General features: G+C 39.7%; 1 protein-coding gene across 1 annotated transcript; it reads right to left on the reverse strand.

Annotated features, from left to right (window-relative positions):
• Positions 1–14,647: 14,647 nt before the first annotated feature.
• Positions 14,648–16,212, reverse strand: LOC101906569 (breast cancer metastasis-suppressor 1-like protein). Its single transcript, XM_005202523.5, has one exon. The coding sequence runs from the start codon at positions 15,879–15,881 to the stop codon at positions 15,000–15,002; it is 882 nt and encodes a 293-aa protein (XP_005202580.2). The 5' UTR covers positions 15,882–16,212; the 3' UTR covers positions 14,648–14,999.
• Between the last annotated feature and the right edge of the window lie 2,851 nt (positions 16,213–19,063).

Consider the following 19,063-nt stretch of genomic DNA (forward strand, 5'->3'; position numbering starts at 1 on the left):
CTGGAGGAAAACTAAGAGCAAGTACCAGGTGTCAGGAGATAAACTGAGGCAACAGAATCTGGTAATACAATGATGGGTTCTGCAACCATCACTGAAGGCTTGAACCCAGTTCCAGGCCATTAACTGTTCAACTCTGTATAAACTACTCAAGCTCTCTAAGGCTTAGTTATCTCCACCAAAATACAGATCTAATGGTAAGAACTGGGTTTCCCTGGTGGCTCAGACAGTAAAGAATCCACCTGCAATGCAGAACACCCACATTTGATCCCTGGGTCAGGAAGATCCCCTGAGAAGGAAATGGCAACCCACTCCAGTATTCCTGCACGAAGAATCCCATGGGTAGAGGAGCCTGGTAGGCTACAGTCCATGGGTTGCAAAGAGTCAGACATAATTGAACGGCTAAATGTGCTCACACATGCACACACATACACAATGGTAAGAACTAACTTATAGGCCTAGAATATATTTAGTCTGTTTTCCCTGCTCAATATATTTTGGCTATTATTTGATAGGAAATATGAATTTTGTTCTGGCCTTTTTGTTGACCATCTATATGGTGGTGGTGGTTTAGTTGCTAAGTCATGTCTGACTCTTGCGACCTCCTTGTGGCCTGCCAGGCTCCTCTGTCCATGAGACTTGCCAGGCAAGAATACTGGAACGAATTGCCACTTCCTTCTCCAAACCGTATATATGAACTTGGGTAAATCACGCAATGTCTCAAAGTCTCAAGCTTCCTCACCTCTAAAATAAATAGGGGGATTTGAATGACATTTGACTCAAATATTTATTATGTATTTCTAAATTGAAAGTCCCATATAAATGAGAAGTATTTTTACTGAGTGGAAACCTGGAAGAACTAGATGAATTCAGCTGACAGATGTTTTCATGGAAGCGGTCAGGTTTGGGGACTGAATTAATCAGAGGGTTGTTTCCAGTGTCTATAAATACAGCTCCAGGTAATCAGAACAAAATCACATTAATCATGTTAAACAGGTGACAGAGGACTGAGGCAACATCAAAAACAACAGGGCCTGTAACACCAGCCAAGGTCGGGCCACTCAGGCCTCAAGAAGATATGGGGGCTTTCTGAGCGGAAGAAATCTCCAATGAAGTCACCGTCTGACCACTCACACTCAAGAGAAGACTCTAAAAGAAACGTTACCACAATTTCATGAGTGTCAAATCCTGGGTAATCCATGATCTATGAGGGTGCATGTGTGCTAAGTGGCTTCAGTGGAGTCCAACTCTTTGTGACCCCATTGACTGTAGCCCACCAGGCTCCTCTGTCCAAGGAATTCTCCAGGCAAGAATACTGGAGTGGGTTGCCATGCCCTCCTCCAGGGGATCTTTCCAACCCAGAAATCAAACTCACATCCCCTGCATTACAGGAGGGTTCTTTACCACTGAGCCACGAGGGAAGACCATCTATCAGGGTAGTCTAAGGATATGGATTTGTAGCACTCACCGTTCCCCATCAGTCTGCCAGAGGCTTCCAAAATTCAAGTAGCCCCAGAAAAATATGGACTTCCCATCAGTCAGATATGGCAAATCTGCAAGGACTTTGTATTGATATTTACTTGGATGTTCTTTATTATTCCATATCAGGAAGTCACATCCCAAAGAAATATGCGCACTGACACATGGAGTATTTCCTGCCATATCAGTAAACAAAGAATGTCACTATCAACGATTGCAGCCACCATGGATGATAGGCTGGTGAGCCCTGGAGGAACTCAGGAAGGAAAGAATACCTACCCTCTATTAATAGCAGCAATCAGACTATAGCCATTCTCTAGGGTGAGCCCTGACAAAACTGAGAATATGAAAATATGGGATTCTGGCCCCAGATAGCTGAAGTGCATATCAAAGGAATGATTTCAGTGAGTCCAGACTCTTGCATCTTCCCAGACACAGAAAAGCATTAAATTCCTTAACTTGACATAAACTATTTCTTTAATTAACAGTCATCTTTGATGTTCCGAAATACTTGCCTTTTGTTGCAAAATTCCTATATATTCTAGCTCCCCCCTTGCCTCCTCAGAGCAGATTCTCAGAGCTGTCTGAAACATTCTCTCCCAGGCTGCAGTCCTCATTTTGCCTGAAATAAAACTTGACTCACAACTTTCACACTGTACATTTTAATTCAACAACACTTTTAATGGACTGTGGAGAAGAGACCAACGTGGGGAGTTTGGGCTCAGATGAGGCTGGCAGAACACCCTAGTGAGGAGCACAGGAGACGAGGAAGCAGACACCTGGCAGACATGGGCTGAGACCATCCAGGTTGGAAAAGAAAATGAGAAATTCAGCAACACTTGTCAGAGCTCCAGAGTTCAGTCTTTCAGCACCCACCGGCTGTAAACTCAGTGACAAACTCAACAAAAGATGTAAAGTCCTAATAAAACCAATCATAGCAGTTAAGCCTCAGCTAAGATTGTCATGGTCTGTGTGTGGGTTGGAAAAGAATTTCCAGACATGAGGCAGAATGAAAGGAGAATAAAATTTATTAGAGTGGGAAAAGCTGCTAGAACAGCAGGCCAGCTCAAGGGAAAGTCAGCTCCTTTGCAGGTGAGTAGCCAATTTTTATAGCCTCAAGACAGAGAAAATTCCTACTGGAATGGTGGCATTAGGGGATGGGTTAGGATGCTATAGGGTGGATAATAGGGGTATTTTACCTAACATGGGGTCAGGGAACAGGCTGGTTTAGATCAGGAGGCTCGTGGCAACAGTTGCTATGGGGCTTGGTCAGTTTCAGAGATTTTTGTCCTGAGACCTTGGTACAGGGCTCCACACCTGTGACCTTGGTATAGGACTCCACAAAGAGCAAATCATATTTTAAGATGTCCCAGGCAAACCAAAGGAAATGCAGAAGGCTTCTTGGTGAGTGAGAGAACTGGAGGAGCAACTGCATCGGGAGGTGGTCCAGGCCAAGGAAGGACTGCGAAGAACAGCACGTTAGTGAGGTCTACAAACAGGCCTCCCACTGTCCTTTACTGAAGGGCATTTGATCTCAGCAGGGTCCTCCCGCCGTCAACAAGTACAAGGGAAGGATGGAGGAAGGAAGTCATCCTCCTTCGTTTCATTGCAGTGCCAGCAATACACTAGAAGAGTTTCATTAAAAAACAGGTTCTTGGGACTTCCCTGGTGGTCCAGAGGCCAAGACTCCAAACTCCCAACGCAGGGGGCCTAGTTTCAGTCCTTTGCCAGAGAACTAGATCCCACATGCCTCAACTAAAGATCCTGCTTGCTGCAACTAAGATCCTGTGCAGCTGAATAAATAAAACATTTAAAAAAATAATAAAACAACTTCTCGTTCCTGCTCCCATTTTTTTTTTTATATGATCAGGTGCAGTTTTCTGCATTTACACTCTGATAAAAGAGCAAAAATTGGAGAACATTTTCAAAATTCTTCATATAAATTAACTTAGTTGTCCTGAGGACAACTCCATAGAGGTTATAAACTCTCATTTTATTCACAAGGAAAATAAGAAACATATCATTTTGTTGTGGTTCAGTTGGTCAGTCATGTCTGACACTTTGTGACCCCGTGGACTGCAGTACATCAGGCTTCCCCGTCCTTCACCATCTCCCAAAGCTTGCTCAAACTCGTGTCCCTTGAGTCAGGGATGCCATCCAACCATCTCATCCTCTGCCATCCCCTACTCCTCTTGCCTTCAATCTTTCCCAGCATCAGGATATTTTCTAATGAGTCTGCTCCTCACATCAGGTGGCCAAAGTGTTAGAGCTTCAGCTTCAGCATCAGTCCTTCTAATGAGTATTCAGGATTGATTTCCTTTAGGATTGACTGGTTTGATCTTCTTGCGGTCCAAAAGACTCTCAAGAGTCTTCTCCAACACCACAGTTCAAAAGCATCAATTCTTCGTCGTACAGCCTTCCTTATGGTCCAACTCACATCTATACATGACTACTGGGAACACCATAGCTTTGACTATATGGACTTTTGTTGGAAAAGTAATGGCTCTACTTTTTAATATGCTGTATAGGTTTGTCATAGCTGTTCTTCCAAGGAGCAAGCATCTTTTAATTTAGTGGCTGCAATCACCATCCCCAGTAATTTTGGAGCCCCCAAAAATAAAATTTTTCACTGTTTCCATTGTTTCCCCATCAATTTGCCATGACGTGATGGCACCAGATGCCATCATCTTCATTTTTTTTGACTGTTGAGTGTTAAGCCAGCCTTTTCACTCTCCTCTTTCACCTTCATTAAGAGACTCTTTAGCTTCTCTTCTCTTTCCGCCATACGGACAATATCATCTGCATATCTGAAGTTATTGATATTTCTCCTGCAATCTTGATTCCAGCTTGTGCTTCTTCCAGCGCAGCATTTAGCATAATGTACTCTACATAGAAGTTAAATAAGTACAGTTACAATATACAGCCTTGAGGTACTCCTTTCCCATTTTTGAACCAGTCCATTGTTCCATATCTGGTTCTAATGTTGCTTCTTGATCTGCATACAGGTTTCTCAGGAGGCAGGTCAGGTGGTCTGGTATTCCCATCTCTTTAAGAATTTTCCACAGTTTGTTGTAATCCACAGAGTCAAAGGCTTTAGTGTAGTAAATGAGGCAAAGTAGGTGTTTTTCTGGAATTCTCTTACTTTTTCTATGAACCAAAGGATGTTGGCAATTTGATCTCTGGTTCCTCTGCCTTTTCTAAATACAGCTTGAACATCTGGAAGTTCTCAGTTTCACATACTGCTGAAGCCTCGCTTGGAGAATTTTGAGCATTACTTTGCTAGCATGTGAAATGAGTGCAATTGTGCACTAGTTTGAACATTCTTTGGCACTGCCCTTCTTTGGGATTGGAATGAAAAACTGATCTTTTCCAGTTCTGTGGCCACTGCTGAGTTTTCCATATTTGCTGGCATGTTAAGCACAGCACTTTTAACAGTATCATCTTTTTGGATTTGAAATAGCTCAACTGGAATTTCATTAACTCCACTAATTTTGTTTGTATTGATGTTTCTTAAGGCCCACTTGACTTTACACCCCTCCAAGATGTCTGGCTCTGAGTGAGTGATCACACCATTGTGGTTATCTGGGTTATTAATATGATTTTTGTATAACTCTTCCATGTATTCTTGCCACCTTTTCTTAATATGTTCTGCTTCTGTTAGGTCCATACCATTTCTGTCCTTTATGGTGTCCATCTTTGCATGAAATGTTCCCTTGGTATCTCTAATTTTCTTGAAGAGAACTGTAGTTTCTCATTATATTCCTCTATTCCTTTGCATTGAACTTTACTTCCATCACCAGTCACATCCACAACTAGGTGTTGTTTTTGCTTTGGCTCCGTCTCTTCATTCTTTCTGGAGTTATTTCTCCACTGATCTACAGTAGCATATTGGGCACCTACCGACCTGGGGAGTTCATCTTTCAGCGTCCTTTTTGACTTTTCATACTGTTCATGGGGTTCTCAGGGCAAGAATACTGAAGTGGTTTGCCATTCCCTTCTCCAGTGGACCACATTTTGTTAGAATTCTCCACCATGACCTGTCCGTCTTGGGTGGCCCTACAAGGCATGGCTCATAGTTTCATTGAGTTAGACAAGGCTGTGGTCCATGTGATCAGATTGGTTAGTTTCCTGTGATTCTGGTTTTCATTCTGTCTGCCGTCTGATGGAGAGGGGCAAGAGGCTTATGGAAGCTTCCTGATGGTAGAGACTGACTGAGGGGGAAATTGGGTCTTGTTCTAATGGGTGGGGCCATGTTCAGTAAATCTTTATTCCAATTTTCTAAAGGTGGGTGGGGCTGTGTTCCTTCCCTGTTATTTACCTGGGGTCAAACTATGGTGCAGGTAATGAAGATATGTTACATACCCTGGGCTGATGAAGCACAAGCTGGAATCAAGACTGCTGAGAGAAATATGAATAACCTCAGATACACAGATAACACCACTCTTATGGCAGAAAGCAAAGAAGAACTAAGGATCCTCTTGATGAAAGCGAAAAAGGAGAGTAAAAAAGGTGGCTTAAAGCTCAGCATTCAGAAAACTAAAATCACGGTTTCTGGTCCCATCAGTTCAGTTCAGTCGCTCAGTTGTGACCGACTCTTTGCGACCTCATAGACTGCAGCATGCCAGGCCACCCTGTCCATCACCAACTCCCGGAGTTTACACAAACTCATGTCCATCAAGTCGGTGATGCCATCCAACCATCTCATCTTCTGTAGTCCCCTTCTCCTCCTGCCCTCAATCTTTCCCAGCAACAGGGTCTTTTCAAATGAGTCAGCTCTTCGCATCAGGTGCCCAAAGTATTGGAGTTTCAGCTTCAACATCAGTCCTTCCAATGAACACCCAGGACTGATCTCCTTTAGGATGGAATAGTTGGATCTCCTTGCAGTCCAAGGGACTCTCAAGAGTCTTCTCCAACACCACAGTTCAAAAGCATCAATTCTTTGGCCCTCAGCTTTCTTTAACAGTCCAACTCTCACATCCATACATGACCACTGGAAAACCATAACTTTGATTAGACGGACTTTGTTGGCAAAGTAACGTCTCATGTTTTTAATATGCTGTCTAGGGTGGTCATAAATTTCCTTCCAAGGAGTAAGGATCTTTTAATTTCATGGCTGCAGTCACTATCTGCAATGAGTTTGGAGCCCTGAAAAATAAAGTCAGCCACTGTTTCCCCATCTATTTCCCATGAAGTGATGGGACCAGATGCCATTAAGCCAACTTTTTCACTCTCCTCTTTCACTTTCATCAAGAGGATTTTTAGTTCTTCTTCACTTTCTGCCATAAGGGTGGTGTCATCTGCATATCTGAGATTATTGATATTTCTCCCGACAATCTTGATTCCAGCTTGTGCTTCATCCAGCCCAGCATTTCTCATGATGTACTCTGCATAGAAGTTAAATAAGCAAGGTGACAATATACAGCCTTGACGTACTCCTTTCCCTATTTGGAACCAGTCTGTTGTTTCATGTCCAGTTCTAACTGTTGCTTCCTGACCTGCATACAGATTTCTCAAGAGGCAGGTCAGGTGGTCTGGTATTCCCATCTCTTTCAGAATTTTCCACAGTTTATTGTGATCCACACCGTCAAAGACTGTGGCATGGTCAATAAAGCATAAATAGATGTTTTTCTGGAACTCTCTAGCTTTTTCAATGATCCAGTGGATGTTGGCAATTTGATCTCTAATTCCTCTGACTTTTCTAAAACCAGTTTGAACATCTGAAAATTCATGGTTCACATATTGCTGAAGCCTAGCTTGGAGAATTTTCAGCATTACTTTGCTAGCGTGTGAGATGAGTACAACTGTGCAATAGTTTGAGCATTCTTGGTATTGCCTTTCTTAGGGATTGGAATAAAACCTGACCTTTTCCACTTCAGTATTCCTGATCCCATCACTTCATGGCAAATAGATGGGGAAACAGTGGAAATAGTGAGAGACTTTATTTGGGGGGTTCCAAAATCATTGCAGATGGTGACTGCAGCCATGAAATTAAAAGAGGCTTGCTCCTTGGAAGAAAAGTTATGACCAACCTAGACAGCATATTAAAAAGCAGAGACATTACTTTGCCAACAAAGGTTCGTCTAGTCAAGGCTATGGTTTTTCCAGTAGTCATGTATGGATGTGAGAGTTGGACCATAAAGAAAGCTGAGCACCGAAGAATTGATGCTTTTGAACTGTGGTGTTGGAGAAGACTCTTGAGAGTCCCTTGGACTCCAAGGAGATCCAACCAGTCCATCCTAAGGAAATCAGTCCTGAATATTCATTGGAAGCACTGATGCTGAAGCTGAAACTCCAATACTTTGGCCACCTCATGCGAAGAACTGATCCATTTGAAAAGACCCTGATGCTGGGAAAGATTGAAGGTGGGAGGAGAAGGGGATGACAGAGGATGGTTGGATGGCATCACCGACTCAATGGACATGAGTTTGAGTAAACTCCGGGAGTTGGTGATGGACAGGGAGACCTGGCGTCCTGTAGTCCATGGGGTCACAAAGAGTCAGACAGGACTGAGCAACTGAACCGAACTAAACTTATTCCTTTGCATTGATCACTTAGGAAGGCTTTCTTATCTCTCCTTGCTATTCTTTTTGAACTTGGGAAGCAGAACAGACCATCTTACATTGTCTCTTTGTCATGCAGACTATTTCAAACTGAAAACAATCAAGCCTCAAAAGACTTCTGAAGAGACTTTGACCTCCTCCCCAGCTGCCCATTCCTATACTTTAAAAGGACTGTTAGAGCTGCTAGAGGGCCTGTTACAGCTATCAATACAGTGACCAGCAAAGAATATGGGCTGGTGGAGTGGTGGAAACTCAGGCAAGGCAGAGGAATCAGAGTCCACTCTGTGTCCTCTTGTCTCATTCTGAATGGCCCAAATATTTGTTTACCAGAGATTTGCTTTCCATCTCCACGTGAACTGCCTTCCTCCCATTTGAACTGCCAAACCCCTACCTCTCCTCCTCACATTCTCATCTGTCTTTAGCCTTTAGCCAAAGATGATATTTAAGGTGAGTGTTTCAGGGTCATTTTTGGTGAGTTACTCAGTCTTCCTGTGTCCTTTTCATGTACACATATTATTAAACTTTTGTTTGATTTTCTCCTGTTAATCTGTCTCTTGTCATTTTAATTCTTACATCAGGCAGAATAATCTAGAAGGGTAAAGGAAAATTTCTTTTTCCCCAACAAACCCAATGAATGATATTTAGTAAACAGTGTATGGAGGTATGAGCCAAAGAAATTGATTCCAGAACCCAAGTTTTAACTATACCAAGAAGTAGGCAACAGCATAGTTCCACTTACAAATAGAATGAGCAGCCATGAAAATGAAAGAAATTGAGCATACAGTGATATTCTATATAAATCATCTTATAGTCACACTATTAGAAGAACATTTAAAAGAACAGTGTATAGTTTTTCAATTTTCTTTCTTTTTTCTTATGTTGCTTTTTCTAATTACAGTTATTAAACTATAATCTTGCCTGTTAAATCTTATAGTAAGAAATTGGACCTAGAGTCTGTCATATAGAGTGAAGTAAGTCAGAAAAAGAAAAACAAATACCAGATATTGATGCATATGTATGGGATCTATAAAAATGGTACAGATAAAACCATTTGCAGGGAAGGAATAGAGACAAACAGAGAATGGACATGTGCACACATTGGGACGGGTGGGATGAATTGGGAGATTGGGATTGACATATATACACTACCATATGTAAAACAGATAGCTAATGGGAAACTGCTGCAGAGCACAGGGAGCTCAGCTTGGTGCTCTGTAATGACCTAAATAGGTTGAATGGGGAGGCCGGTGGGAGGGTGGCTCCCGAGGGAGGGGACACATGTACACATATAGCTGATTCACTTTATTGTACAGCAGGAACTAACACAACACTGTAAAGCAAGTACACCTCAACTAAAAAAACTGAGTGAAAAATTGAATAAAATTTGCTTTAAAATTCCTTTTTCCATTCCCATCAGTATTCTTTTGTATGTTATTTCCTAAAAATTGCAATGTTATCCATTCAATCTAGATTTAATAAATTGGTAAGCAAGATTCTTTGTCATATGAAAAACTTTTAAATATTTGGACAAAATTGAATGGACACCATGATATATGTGGTGTCCATTCAAAAGGAATAAACTACAGTTTTATATATGAAGTCAGCATTTTATTCATAACTTTATGTTAAATTATATTGGAAAATGACCAAAAGATAGGAGCATACAGCGATTTTCTATATAAATCATCTTATAGTCACACTATAAGAACAGTGTCACACTATAAGAAGAACATTTAAAAGAACAGTGTACAGTTTTTCAATTTTCTTTCTTTTTTCTTATGTTGCTTTTTCTAATTACAGCTATTAAACTATAATCTTGCCTATTAAATCTAATAAGAAATTGGGACTTGTGTTTTATATGTTTTGTTTATTTCATTTTCTAGCAATTAATTTTTAGTTTAGCACCCACCCCTAATGGTTTGGACTTAGGTAGCAGGGGACAGGGATATAAGAGGACTGTGCCTCATCATAGAAAATTAGAGAAATCCTGCTATCAAATATATAAAGTTGAGTTAGACCAAGAATTTTTCTGCAATCATCAGTTAAAGTTTATCTGCTTATGAACAAAATCAAAATAATTGTGTTTTAATCAAAAGAGGTCTCAAAGTCACTTCCTAGTCCAAAATACCTCATGGGCAGCACAAGTGAAAAAGTGACAGAGAATTACTTGCCTCCTGGCTTTTATATAGATCTTAGGTGTCCCATACAACATTTTTGCATACATGCTTTGGACAGAATTTAGTCATATGACCAGTTATGCAGAAGGGGGCTTTTAATCATGCACGGCTGCTTCTATTACTAAGAAAGAGGGGGGACAGATGTTAGAATAAGAAACTAGTAATTTCTGCCACTTTAAGTGAGACATACATTGTACATTAATACAGATAAAATGTAAGAGAGTTAAAGAGACAATTCCTTCCAGTGGGAAACCCTCATCCTAGAAGGAAAGGAAGTGATACTTGGGACCAACACTATCTATCAGGGACGGTGCTGCGTGGATTATACACATGACCTCATTCTCCCCCGTAACAATCCTACCAGCTAGGATGGGTGGTGTTTTCAAAGTTACACTGTTGACAACTAGTATAATCCTAAATAATACAAAAGGGATAAGAATAGTCTAGCCATGTGAGTGTGGTAAGAGGAGCAAAGATAGGAAATTATAGGACTTGCACACCAATGGCAACTAGTTTGTCTCTCAGGAAAACAGAGAAGCTGAAGAGGGAATAAAGCTGCAGAGTTGAGACTGGATCATGCCTAGAATGGATTCAGGCTCTAGAATTAAAAGTTAAGTCTGTCACAAGATGGGGCTTCCCAGGTGGCTCAGTGTGAAAGAATCCACCTGCCAGTGTAGGAGTTGCAGGAAACCTGGGTTCAGTGTCTGGGTCAGGAAGATTCTTTGAAGGAAGAAATGGCAACCTGCTCCAGTATTCTTGATGGGATAATTCCATGGACAGAGGAGTCTGGTGGGTTACAGTCCATGGGGCTTCAAAGAGTCGGACACTGAATATGTCACAAGATAGGGCTGTCGAGAAACACCACAGATTTAGGCCTGACAGTAATAGGATTGGGTGTGGGGAATAATCATTTATAGAGCATCAAGGGGAATGAGAACAATTCAAGACTGTTAGAAAATGTCTTAGTCAACATGGCCCAAAGCAATACTGAGTCACATTTTAAAAGTGGTTGGAGCAGGAAATTATATAACATGACATGTGTACATTAAGTATGTATAGAAATAAATGAATGAATTACTAACCTGCTCAAAATAGTTCAAAAAACTGAAGAGGAGGAAACATTCCCAAATTCATGCTATGATGCCACTGTCACTCTGCTAGCAAAACCTGAGAGGACAGTGCCCCCCCCAAAAAAAAATTACAGACCAATATCTTTGATGAATGTAGATGCAAAAATTGTTCCATGAAACATTAGCAAACTGAACCCAACCATACGTAAAAGGGATTATACGCCATGATCAAACTGGATTCATCCTAGAGTCACAAGGATGGTTTAGCATACATGAATCAATGTGATACACCATGTTAACAAAAGGAAAGACAGAAACAACATGATCATCTTGACAGACACAGAAAAAGCATTTGACAAAATTCAACATCCATTTATGATAAAAACATTAATAAAAGAGGGTACAAAGGGAACATATCTCAACATAATAAAAGCCATTTATGACAAATCCATAGGCAACATAATAGTTAACAGTGGAAAAGTGAACAAGCCTTCCCATTATATTCAGGAACAAGACAAGGACACCCACTCTCAGCACTTCTATTCAACATAGTATTGGAAGTCCTAGCCACAACAATTAGACAAGAAAAAGAAATAAAAGTTATCCAAACTGGAAGGAAAGAGGTAGAGCCATCAGTGTTTGTAGATGACATGATACTCTTGGGCTTCCCAGGCGGCTTCACAGTGATGAAGAATCCACCTGCTAATGCTAGAGCCTCAGGAGATGCAGGTCTGATACCTGGGTTAGGAAGGTCCCCTGGAGGAGGAAATGGCAACCCAGTCCAGTATTCTTGCTGGGATAATCCCATGGCCAAAGGAGCCGGGTGGGCTTTGTTTCACAGCGTCACAAAGAGTCAGATGCAACTCAGCACGCATGCACACCAGATACTCTATCTGTGCATGCTCAGTCATGTGTGATTCTTTGCAACCCCATGCACTATAGCCTGTCAGGAACTTTCCAGGCAAGGATACTGGAATGGGTTGTCAGTCCCTACTCCAGGCAATCTTTCTGACCCAAGGATCAAACCCGTGTCTCCTGCATCTTCGGTACTGCCACCTGGGAAGCCCAATCTCTATCTAGAGAACCCTAAAGTCTCCTCAGCAAGGTAGCAGAATAAAAAATTAGCATACAGGAATCTGTTGCATTTCCTTACACTAACCATGAAATATCACAAAGAAAATGCTAAAAAAAAAAAAAAAAAAAATCCTAGGAATAAACTTAACCAAGGAGATGAAGACCTGTATGCTAAAAACTATAAAACATTGATAAAGAAAACTGAAGATGATTCAAAAAATGGAAAGCTATCCTACACCATTGGATTGGAAGTTTTAACATTGTTAAAATGGCCATACCACCCTAAGAAATCTACAGATTTAATGTAATCCCTATCAAATTATCCATGACATTTTTTCACAAAATTAGAACAAATAATTCTAAAATTTATATGGAATCATAAAAGACCCAAAATTGTCAAAGAAATCCTGAGGAAAAAGAATAAAGCTGGAGGCATTACTCATCCAGACTTCAGACTAAACTACAAGGTTTCAATAATCAAAATGGCATGGTATTGCACAGAAACAGACATATAGATCTACTTAGATAAATTATCTTTTGATATAAAAACAGTTAGAATTCTCCATTCTTTCCTGCATAAACTACCTCATAATGTATTATTTACAGATTCTAGGTTTTTCATAGCTCTTGATAACACTGTAAAGCAAACTAAGTACAGAATCCTTGTAGATTTTTATGGTTCCCTCCAAAACTTCTAGCCATATCTTGATATCATGCTTTAACACTTGGCTTTAAAGCACTGAACTGATTTTTCACAGAAACAACAATTTTTCACACTTATATTTTTCCTCAGGTAGTTTCATGCAACTATGCAAAGTTACACTGTTCCTATTCCTATAACTTAACCCAAGGATTACTTTTGCACCAACCCCAAGATGATATGCTCCGTCTTTATCCTACCTTATATCTTGACACATTGTTTACATGCTCTTCTCAATTCACAGAATGGTCCATCTAGAAGGATTTTAAAGATAATTAAACACTTACATCCTCTAGATTAATATTGTTCAATGGAAATAAAATTTATATATGTAAATTTAAATTCTCTAGCTGTCATATTTGAAGGTGAAAAAGAAGCATGTGAAATTAATTTTTTTTGACACTCAAACACATCTTTTTATTATATACTAAATTTAAAAATACAAATCTTATTAAAAATGCTTATGAAACATCGTATACATAAGTACTGTCAAATACTATCAGATTATGACATTATGTACACTTGCTAAGGTTAATTAGAAACAGAACAACATTCATAACTTTGCTGATAATGAATTTCAGAAGTCAATATTTTAATTAACATTTGGCAACTTTGAAGTAGTGATCTGCACAGCAAGATGTCTGCAGAGGTAAAACAGTGAGAAAACAAACGGAAAAATGCAGATATTCCTGCCCTAAGTGTTAATAAGTAGATCTCTTCTTCATCCTCTTAAGTCTCAATATAACAGAAATTAAAGTGCATAAGACCACCAGGAATACCTGATTCAGTTGTGCCCTAATACATACTACAGCCAATTGTGCTGCCATACTGAGGGCTTCGATCTCTGTACTGTTCCTGAGGTTTTAGAAGTTAATTTTGAAGGTGACTAGGGGAAGAGAGGCCAATACTTTTTAAATTGCACAAAGTGGCCTTAAAGTGTAGAAACACCAAAGATAAAAATATTAATTTGGGAATAGATTCAAGGAGATCATCCCTGTCTATTTTGCCCTAGAAATAAAATTAGGATATGAACCTAGTTTTACCTCTGGAAAATGCTTACTAAAAATCTGTTTCAAAAGATCAGACATGTACAGCAAGTACCACAATACTGTCAGTTACTGTCCACCCACTTACATACTGTATCATAAATACCAGGCATCAATACCTGCCCTCCAAAGATTCACAAGAAACACAGTAAGAAGCATGTTATTACTTGACACTAATTTTGCTAATCAACATAAAGTATGATCTGTAAAAATAGGTCACCACCATATAATCAAGGAAGAGGAGAAGGAAAGCTGCTAGTCTACAAAAGTGCTCCTTTTCGCTTTCAAGACCAATAGCTTAATTTGGGGTAAAATAAGATTGTAAAGTAAGGCCATCAGTTATAAATAAGCTGATGAAGCCGTCTATACATACTCACGTATATATGTTTAAATTTCATTAAAAATAAAATAAAATTAGAGGGAAAAAAAAATGAAAAAAAAAAATAAATTTCAGTTCTGATTTAACATGAATGTGCTATTACAAACCATTTATAGGAAACATTTTATCAGGCTTATTTACAAATACATGATCAGAGAAAAGATCTTGAAAATCAAAAAAACTGCAGATAAATGTAGCCATTGCTAACACAGTTCACTAAAGGTAAGACAGATTTACATAAAAACCAAAGGAAAAAGTTTAGTAAGAAACCCCTACCATATACACCTATTGGTCATTGGATCAAAAAGGCAAATAAATGTAATGATCATGACTAAACTTTTATTACTGTCTCTTTTAATAACATATCAACATGAGGTTTACTTAGAGTACTACCTATAAATACAGTCTCTCATGATTCAATGAGAATATTAAGTTATTGAATACATTTTTTTATTCCCATGGCACATCATACTTGGTAACACTAATAAGGTAGATTTAGATAACACTTTAATCATGATTACGAATGTTTAATTGAGTACTTTCCTTTCTGTAGCTGTGAAAGGTAAAGCTTAGATTTGCTTCCATCAGGCCTCTTAAACCAAACTTCATCATGGTTAATTGTTGTAATTACAGCACTTGTAGGACATTCATCTTTTTTGTCAATACATATTGTCTGTCCACGTATATACCATTCACCGTCATAGTATAACCTTCCCTCTTCGGATCTAGCACTGTGCAGCTGTTTTTCCAGTTTCACAGGTGGTTCTGTTTTCACTCTATGTGGACCAAGTGTAGCCACTGCCTTCCTTATTGTTGTCCAGTCTTCAAGAATATCAAGATCTTGTAACATATAAACTATATATGGACCTGACACAACAACTGGCTTCTTTTTGTCAGGACTGAAAGGATCCTTCCTCTTTTTTCTTGACTGAAGCTCATCGTTCCACAGCTCTGAGGTAATATCAATGCTGTGCCGGTCCTCTTCAAGCCTTCGTATCTTCTCCTCTAACTTACTCTGTACTGTATCATATAACAAAAGCTTTTCACTCTCACAATGCTGGCGAGAAGCTTGAATTTCACATTCATATTTGTTCTTTACAGATTCTAAGCAGAGCTCTCTATAGATTCCTGCTACCTTTGTACGAATTTGCATATTTTCTTGTAAAGTTGCCAGTGGTTCCAAATATTCTGGTGCTTTTCCAGCTATGACTTCTTGTAGTTTTGCATCCACCTGACTTAATTGTTCTTTATAAAGTTGATCCTTGAGATCGGTAAACTGTTTTTCAAGATTGGACATTTCATCTAAACATTCCATTCTTCTTCTTTCACAGTCTTCATCATCCATTTCTGAGCTATCTCCATCCTCAGAGACCGACGGGATAAGAAGGAGACGAACCATCACGATGAGATGGAGGTGGACTACGCCGAAAACGAGGGGAGCAGCTCCGAGGACAAAGACACCGAGAGCTCGTCAGTCTCTGAAATTAATTTTTAATATATCATTTACTCCAGAATGTCTAAAATATCATTCAACTTGTAACAATATAAAAACAATTATAAAAAAATATTTTACATTTTTATAATAAATCCTGGAAACCCAATGTGTATTTCACATTCATAATATCTCAGTTCAGCCTACCCACAGACATTTCAAGAGTTCATTCACTAATGTGAGTAGCGTGTACTATACTGGACAGAGAAGCTTCGGTTAATTTGAGATGATGATCTCTGCCTTAGAGAGTTTAAATGACTTGCTCCAGGTCATCTAACCATGATTAGTCTTAGCTTAGTAAGATTCTTCACGCCCTAGCCCCAACATCACAGGTAAGGAATAGTACCAATGCAAAGCACCAAACCTAACAGAACTTTCTCAAAGCTAATGATTTACTTAATACTGCACTTTTATGATTATAAAACACAACATTATTGTACAGAATGTGAAAAGAATCTAGACATATGTGTTGAAGAAAATAAAAATCACTGCTGAGAATGACCACAAATAATGGGGGAAATAAACTATGAATATATGATATCTATGTTAAAAATAACTAAATATTCTAAATAATGTTTTGAGGTTTAGTCCCTTCTTTTTCTGTGACATTTGTTTCTGTGTTCTTCAACCCTTTTTCTTTTTTTATTATAAATGGTTTTTTCTATCTGCATTTAAAATGATGTGTAGTTTTTAATTCTACTATCAAAACAGTAGCAGCTGTCCAGAATATCAGTTTATTAGCATGGGGGCAGAGAAGCACAGCCAGGTTCTGGCATTGTTGTATATTTAAATACTTCTAATGATCCAAAAGTAGGTCTGCCAGAGTCTTCCAGCTGTTAAGAAAGGTAGATGCCAGGTTTTTAAATTCATCTATCCCAGATCAATTTAATCTTGGAATCAAATAATTTTTCAATAAAATATCTTTTAGGACACACTCTGAAATGTGTCACTGAGGATGAGCATCAGATAGGTTAAAATTATTATGTCCCTCATATTTAGTTTTACATGACAACCCAACCAAGATCTAGATAAATAGAAAGTTAGAATGTTCTACATAATCGCTTGCTGCAACTCTCACATAAAGAGCCACTCTAGGCTCTTTAACACACAAATAAAGTTATGATCTAAAAGTAAAAATAGAACTTCCCTGGTGGCTTAGTGGTAAAGAATTCCCCTGCCAATGCAGGAGACACAGGTTCAACCCCTGATCCGGGAAGATCCCACATGCTGCGGAACAGCTAAGCCCATGCACCACAACTATTGAGCCTGTGCTCTAGGGCCAGGGAGTCACAAGTACTGAGCCCACATGCCCTAGAGCCAGCGCTCCATGACGAGAGAAGCCACCACAATGAGAAACCCACATACCTCACCTAGAGAGGTACCTCACGTACCTCAACTAAAGAGGTAGCCCCCGCTTTGTGCAACTAGAGAATAGCCCTCAATAGCAATGAAGACCCGGCACATCCAAAAATAAACAAATAAATAAAATTAGCTAAAAATAAATAAATAAAAACAAAAAGGAAAGAATAGAATGAAGAGAATTTGGAAGTATGTGGTATCCAGAAGAAAGCTTAGGACATCAAGTCACAGCAGAGAAATAAAAAGGAAATTGAAAAAGTGAATTAGAGGAGGTGAGGGGTTAACTGAGTTATTTCCAGCTAATATAACAGAAATTGGATTGCACCTAATTGTGACCAATTTAGACAACACCAAATGCTCACGTTAACTGGCCCCTTTTTGCCGCTAAGGAATAATGCAGCATACAGAGAAGAGTTATCAGCCACCTTTGTAGGAAGAGACAGGATTCTGCTTCTAAAATGCACCCAAAAATCAACAACAAACCACCCCCTTGAACCATGTGTAGAAAAAAAACACACAGAGCCAAATTCTTTCACAGCCAACTTACTCACCACAATTTATCATATTTGGCTTCACGTTTTTCAGTCTGTTCTGGAACACATTTGACCTGGCTTTGATTGTGCATTTAAAGGCAGGCGATCTGTTCTGACTAGGGCTCCCAGCTGGGCTGGAAGATTTCCTGGCATCAGGCCGTGCAAAACAGGCAGCATCTCTACATCTTTGCTTACAGACCTTCAGCAATTGTTTTATAATGTAAATGAGGGCAGGGTAACAGATAGGGAGGTTTCTCCTCTGTTTAGGGGCTTTTCCAGTATGAGGTGGTTGTGGATTAGAGCAGTTTCAAAGGGTAATTTCTGTTACCAACTGCACTTGAGCCTGGCACTCAAGGCTCTCTGAAATTTACCTGAAATATCTGCCAATCTTACCTCTTCATAAATATCAACATAAATCTCTTCTAGTCAATTGGTTTATGTAATATCACGCAATAAATGGTACTATTCTAACTTTTGTACTCTTGTTTCTGCATGAATTGCCCTTCAGCCACCCACTCTTGGAGTTCACCCAAACTCATGTCCAGTGAGTCGGTGATGCCATCCAACCATCTCATCCTCTGTCATCCCCTTCTCCTGCCCTCAATCTTTCCCAGCATCAGGGTCTTTTCCAGTGAGTCAGCTGCTCTCCGCATCAGGTGGCCAAGTATTGGAATTTCAGCTTCAACATCAGTCCTTCCAATGAACACCCAGGACTGGTCTCCTTTAGGATGGACTGGTTGGATCTCCTTGCAGTCCAAGGGACTCTCAAGAGTCTTCAACACCACAGTTCAAAAGCATCAGTTCTTTGGAGCTCAGCTTTCTTTATAGTCCTACTTTCACATCCATACATGACTACTGGAAAACCCATAGCCTTGACTAGATGGACCTTTGCTGACAAAGTAATGTCTCTACTTTTTATATGCTGTCTAGGTTGGGTACGACTGAGCGACTTCACTTTCACTTTTCACTTTCATGCATTGGAGAAGGAAATGGCAACCGACTCCAGTGTTCTTGCCTGGAGAATCCCAGGGACAGAGGAGCCTAGTAGGCTGCCATCTATGGGGTCGTGCAGGGTCAGACACGACTGAAGTGACTTAGCAGCAGCAGCAGCAGCAGGTTGGTCATAACTTGCCTTCCAAGGAGTAAGTGTCTTTTAATTTCATGGCTGCAATCACCACCTGCAGTGATTTTGGAGCC

The sequence above is a fragment of the Bos taurus genome, chromosome 2 (assembly GCF_002263795.3).
Source record: "Bos taurus isolate L1 Dominette 01449 registration number 42190680 breed Hereford chromosome 2, ARS-UCD2.0, whole genome shotgun sequence".
NCBI classification, from domain to species: domain Eukaryota; kingdom Metazoa; phylum Chordata; class Mammalia; order Artiodactyla; family Bovidae; genus Bos; species Bos taurus.